Genomic DNA, 6,260 nt, shown 5'->3' with positions numbered 1-6,260 from the left:
CTGCCGCCCCCTTCCCCCTTGCTGCTCCGCGTTCCCCAGTGCCCCTACTGCAGCCCCTGTGTGAGCTGGGGGGTCCATGCCTGAGAGCGATTCTGGTGGGAAAATCATTGAATCACAGAATCGTTTGGTTGGAAAAGAGCTTTGAGATCATCAAGTCCAACCATCCCGTCCACCACTAAACCAGATCCCTGAGCACCTCATCCACCCCTCCAGGGCTGGGGGCTCCACTACCTCCCTGGCAGCCTCTGCCAGCGCCTGAGAACCTTTTCCATGAAGAAATTTTTCCTGCTGTCCAACCTGAACCTGCCCTGGAGCAACTCGAGGCCGTCTCCTCTTGTCCTACGCCTTGGTGGCCAACACCCGCCTCACTCCAACCTCCTCTCAGGTAGTCGTAGAGAGCGATGAGGTCTCCCCTCAGCCTCCTTTTCTCCAGGCTAAACCCCCCTCCCCTCTCCACTGCATCCTACACGGGGCTCAAGCAGGATGGCAGAGCAGAGCTCAGGAACCAGCACCTCCCGAGCGGCTCTTGTCTTCTGGGGTTTTTAATTTGCCTCACGAGGTGGGATACATCCAGGGAATGTGCAATGTACAAGGAAAGTGCTGAGCAGGCGAGCGCGGGGGGAGGCGGGGGTGCCCCACGGGGCCGAGCTAGCGGGCGGCGCGCTCAGTCGGAGGGCGCGTCGGGGGTGACGAAGGTGCCCTTCTGGTCCCACTGCATGTCCCGGATGCGGCGGATGGACTGGATCTGGGGCTGGAAGGCAGACCACTCATTCCAGTGTCGGAAGTCTCCGGTCTCAAAGAGATACTGGTAGCCTCTGTAGCCAGGGTATTGGTACCCGACCCAACTGCAGGAGAAGCAAACAGAGGGAGCCTGAGCAGGTTCAGCCGCTACAGGCAGCGATGCCGAGGCCAACGCACAGTGCCCTGCCTCCCGTGTGCTGGGTAGGACTCCCCGGGTGATGGGCTACACCGCAAAAAACAGCCATGCGGTGCTTTCTGGCTGCCCAAGAGCTCCCTGCGGGTGCTCAGGACCAGCGGGCAGTGATTTGGGGCGCAGGGGAGGTTGGGGAGCCTGGCACAAAGCAGCTGCCACCCCATCCCAGCTTACGTTCCACTGGGCACCTGCACGCTGCCCACACGGTCGCAGAAGCCGTAAGCCCAGAGGCTGGGCACATCATCCTCCTGGATTTCCATCTTGTTGCCCTTGAAGTCAGCAGACTCGTACAGGGAGATTTTGTGGTCCTCAGCCTCCTGGGGAAAGCAGAGGGAAGGTGCAGCTGAGGCCTCTGAGCTTGATGAAATGAGGCATCGCGCAGCATCGATGCAGCCCCGGCCAGAGAATGATGGTGCTTTGGGCTCCTGGACCACTCACCATTTTGATGGGACGCATGGACATGAAGCAGTCGCTCCGGTAGCTGCTAGACCAGGTGTCCCAGCGAGGGTACTCGCCCTTCTCCAGGATGAACATCTCCCCACGCATGTTGGCCTGCTCGTAGGCCACCCAGCTGGGGAGAGGGGGAGGACAAGACAGCGTGTCAGGTGCCACCCAGCAGCTCCTCTCCTGCTCTGCCAGCCTGTGCGGCGCTGGCATCAGGCTCTCAGCACCAAAAAGGCTGCCAGTTTCAGGGCTGGACCCACCATCCCGCTCCCACCTCTCTCAAAGAGCGGGTGCTGCAGGGTGCATGGGGCTGGCAGCTGCCATAGAATCACAGAATCGTTTGGTTGGAGAAGAGCTTTGTCTGTGTGTCTGCGTGTGCCTCTGTCTGTCTGTCTGCGTGTGACAGGCTCATGTGCCTCTCGTTTAAACCCCTCCAGGGATGGGGACTCCACCACTGCCCTGGGCAGCTGTTCCAGTGCCTGAGAACCCTTTCAGTGAAGAAATTTGTCCTATTATCCAATGTAATTCCCCGGGCGCAACTTGAGGCCATTTGCTCTCATCTTATCCCTTGCTACTTGGGAGAAGAGACCAGCACCCACCTCACTCTAAGCAGCCAGGGACCCTGCATGCTGCACCCCAGACACTGGTCCTTGTTATCCCAGGTCCCTGTGCTGACTTCTAAGGCTGAGCTTGGCTGGTTTTGGTTTTGTCTTTCCTTTAGTAAGCTTTTGGGCACAGTCTCACTGGTTACACTGAGGATTTAGGACTCTAATAACACTTAAATACCCTGTTCTCCAATTTTTCCCCATTCTATGTCTGGTGCAGCTTCCCAGGCATCACACCTGAGCTCCTTTGGGGCTGCTCCATCCCTCTTTTCTTCCAAGAAGAGCTGGATATTCTGCATTCCTAACAAAAAAGTTACCATTGCTGCTACATGTTGTCATTCAAGGTGACCACAAGTCACCTTGCCCAGTCCCTCAAGGCAAATCGTGTCTCATGAATCCTCCCTGTAGCACTGCCACCCTCCCTCTGCTGTCCCACTGCCACCAGGCTGCCTTCCCCAGCCAGCACGGCCACGGCGAGATGCTCTTTCAACCCGGAGTCATCTAGATTGACAATCGTATTTGTCCTTGCCTGTGTTGGCTGTTCCCATGGCTTTTGGACCTTCCCAGCCCCTTGATCACTGCTGAGCTGCCTGGGCACAGCCTGGGGCTGCCTGCCTGCCTTCCTCCACCTGCTCCAGGTGTCCCTGTGGTGGTCCTGCCCCCCCATTTGGCCCACAGCACCTGCCTCGTTTCACCTGTGCTTCTCTAAAATTTATCTACAGGTCTCCTGCATCTCATGGACAGTTCAGGCAGCAGATGCAAAGATGCCTTTCCTCAGCCTGCAGTTTGCCTCTAGTGCCCTTTGGTTTACAAATGACCCTGGTGTCCCTCCCGACGGCCCAGGCCATCCTGTCCTCCTCGAAGGACGCTCTGCTCCCGCACTGGCCCCGCTCCGCTTTCTGCCCGGGTCGCAGGGAGATGTCCCTACACATCAGTCTGTGTCCACAGGCTGCTCCATGGGACTATGTCCCCACCTCCCCAGGGCACCCCCAGGGACACGGTCCCCTCTGTGGTTGGGGTCACTTACGGTCCAGAGATGACGATGACACTGCGCACCCGATCGAAGCCGCGGTCCCCCAGGTTTGGGCACTCGGTGGTGAACTCCATCTGCCTGCCCTGGAAGTTCTCCTGATCAAAGACGACGATCTGGGGGCAGAGGAAAAGGCTCGGACAGGGACAGGCATGCTCAGAGGGAGCAGGATGCTCCGTGTCCCTGTGTGGACCCTGCGTGCATGAACCCACCACCCTGCATGTCCTGCTTGGATCTCCAAGCCTTCCTGCAGCTTTTCAGGTTTGGTGACCAGCCCAGCCCAGCTGAGCTCTGTGCAGGAGCTGCCTCGTCTGGACACGGGCTGAGCACAGAACGGTCTCCCCAAGAGCCACTGCTGCTCTGAGATGGCCTCATCCTGTTCCAAGTTTTGCTGCTGCAAAGCCACGTCTCCCAAATCAGGCCCCAGCCAGGCCAGGAGCTGCTTTTCCAGGAGCTGCATCCATGCTGTGGCTTTCTCTGCCTGGCACACGCAGAAGTGTCTCTGGAGCCCCTTGTCCCCAGCCCTGCTGCGGTACATCGGTGGCACGCTGCCCCGGTGCCACAACAGCGTTTCTGTGCCAGCCCTGCCACCCACAGCCTCCTCCACCCACCCCCCAACCCCACAGGACAGTGAAAGGGAGCAGATGGCAGCACCCAGCCCTGATGCCATGACCCAGGAGAGAACATTTCCAAAGCCTGTGGTCCCCATCCCAGCCAAGAGGCACATGGAACATCCCTCCTGCAGCAGCCCCACAAGTGGCTGCCCAGATCCTGCACCTAGAAAGCCGCTGCCCAGGAGGGACACAGCAGGGAGGGAGGGCATCATCTGTGCTCTCCTTCTGCTCTCAGAGAAGGGTCCTTCCCTGTGGGACGTCTGGGATCTCCTGCTACCTGCCCCAGAGATGCTGCCACCATCCCTCACCCCCAGACCGCGTCGCTGCATGTGGGGAGCAGCAGGGCTTACCCTGAAGGCTTCTGTGGAGGGTTCCTCACCCTTGCTGTTTGCGACGGGAGCAGGGTCGAGGGATGGAGCTGGAGCTGGCACTGCCTTCTCCTTCTCCTCCACAGCTTGGCCAGGAGCAGCGGGTTTTGTGGTCTCAGACATCGCGGTGTTGGGCTCAAGTCTGGGATGGGGCACCAGATGCCAGAAGCAGGTTAGGGTGGTTGCATGGTCATGGGCACCCACCACTTGGCTGGACCCTCGCTCTGCCCCGGGGATGGTTGTACTGGGACGGAGGGCTCGGCAATGGGGTGGCTGGGGCTGGGAGAGGAGCTGTTGGGAGGTTCTCCAGCGATCACAGGTGGAGAGGTGGAGGATCCTGCCTTCACCAGGAGGATCGTGGGAGGTCCATACTCTCCTTCTGTGGCCAGGAGAGACCTGAGCATGGTCCCACCACTGCAGAGGTGCCCAGGGCAGCCCTGAACGCTGGTGCCTACCTGCTCCCCGCTCTCCCTGGCCCAGCTGGGGCCTGACCACTACACTGGGTGCAGGAGCCGTCCCGCACGAGGTGCTCCTGGGAGCCCAGCTGGGTACTGGGGCAGCATATGAGGGTGTGGGAAGGGGACAGCCCAGTTTGCGTGAAGCCCTCCAGTGGGCACCGTGCCGGTGGCCCCACAGGTGAGTGTCACCAGCAGCTGCCAGGTGAGTGCAAAGCGGTGGGATGCTGAGCACCGGGGTGCTCCCAGACATGATGACCACAGTGATGGTCACGGCTGAGACCCTGCGTTTCCCTCTCCCTGCCTCGGGTCCAGCTGCAGCCCGGTGCCCGGAGACTGTGTCCTCTTACCTGGGCAGCTGCTGCTTCTTGTTGGAGTGAGCGGGCTTGTGTTTCGGGGCGCAGCGAGGCCCCCACTTTATAGCCTGGCAAGGGCAGATTCCCGGGCGGGTGCACAAAGGAATTGCCGGCTCATCAGTGTCTGCGCAGCCGCCCAGTCATCACATCCTGCAAAGCGCTGGGCGAGCTGGAAGCCTCTTCCCAGCCCCATGCCCAGCTGCTGAACCCAGCACTTTCCTTTGTGCCCATGGCACAACAGAAGACCTGACCGTGCCACTTTGCAGCGTGCAGCAGCACCCGCTGCCCCACGTGCGGCCACTCCGACAGCGCATATATAGCCCTCGCACGGCCCCGCTGCCGCTGGCACGCAGCCCTCCCCTGCCCTCAGCCCCCAGCACCCGGATCCATGTGGGCACCCAGCTCCAGCACCGCTGCCACCAGGGAGGGGGCACCAGTCCAGTGCCCCCATGGCTGCATCGTCCCCAGACCCATGGCTGTGAGTGTCCAGCCCCGTAGTGCATCATCCTCACCTCCATAGTGCATCATCCTCAGCCCCATGGCTGTGTGGTACCCAGCCCGATGGCTGCATCGTGTCCAGCCCGATGGCTGCATCGTGCCCAGCCCCACGGCTATGGGTGTCCAGCCCCGCGGCTGTGCTGTGCTCATTTCTCTCCCTTAAACACCAAATCTCTGCCTTTAAACACCACTCCATACCCACAAACGCCCGAGGTGCCAGGACACAAGACCTAAATGGTTTGAAATGCTTCAAGAGTTTGGTTCTTTTTCCCAAATGACATGTAGTCCAAGCTGACACTTTCCAAACCATCTCAGCCTCTGAAAGTGGTGTTCTCCTGCTCACTGTGTCCACTGCCATGGATGTTAGCTGGTTTTCACTCCATTTAACCTGTGCTCTGCTCCTTCTATACCATCCATCCTCTTCTACCTCCATCCTGCACGGTACCAAATCCGTCTTGGGGGTCTCAGAACATCAGTGCTGAGTGATGGAGTGTTGTGGCGGGGGGCTGCTGGGGACACACTGGGCACAGGTCCCTGTGGTGACTCAGCCTGTGGCACTGCATCTCCTGCACCCTCCGGCTGCTCTCCACGGCGGGTGGCGCTGGGTGGACCTTCCCCTGACTCCCACTGAGCCTCCGATCAGCTGCCCTCCCTGCTTGCCTGCTGTGATCTTGTTGGTTGGAAATACCTGCACGCTTCTCTCTTGCCCGTGCTTCCCAGTACCCTCCCCCTCCCGCAGCGTCCAGCGCTCCTGGGCTCACTCTTTGTCACTGGCAGCAGCAAAACACCCAAGTCTGCATGTTCAAAGAGTTCAGAGCCCTCAGCTTTGCTGTCATCTTTCATTCCCCTCAAGTTTGAAGTGTCAGCCAGCAGTGGTGGGACCCAGCTGTGCCCTCTGGACTATTGCCCAAAATCTCAAACAAAAAGCATTTACTGATCCTTCCTGTTTCCCCTGC

At 59.8% G+C, this 6,260-nt stretch overlaps 1 protein-coding gene across 1 annotated transcript; it reads right to left on the bottom strand.

Annotated features, from left to right (window-relative positions):
• Window positions 1-534: 534 nt before the first annotated feature.
• Window positions 535-4,911, bottom strand: CRYBB1 (crystallin beta B1). The gene is made up of 6 exons (XM_069870725.1): window positions 4,801-4,911; window positions 3,978-4,137; window positions 3,011-3,129; window positions 1,373-1,505; window positions 1,109-1,251; window positions 535-845 (listed from the first exon to the last, which is right to left on the bottom strand). Exons 2-6 carry the CDS (start codon window positions 4,116-4,118, stop codon window positions 665-667), a joined length of 717 nt encoding a protein of 238 aa, XP_069726826.1. The 5' UTR covers window positions 4,119-4,137; window positions 4,801-4,911; the 3' UTR covers window positions 535-664.
• Between the last annotated feature and the right edge of the window lie 1,349 nt (window positions 4,912-6,260).

Source organism: Phaenicophaeus curvirostris, chromosome 17 (genome assembly GCF_032191515.1).
Source record: "Phaenicophaeus curvirostris isolate KB17595 chromosome 17, BPBGC_Pcur_1.0, whole genome shotgun sequence".
Classification (NCBI taxonomy): Eukaryota; Metazoa; Chordata; class Aves; order Cuculiformes; family Cuculidae; genus Phaenicophaeus; species Phaenicophaeus curvirostris.
This window is presented reverse-complemented; position numbering and strand designations above follow the sequence as displayed.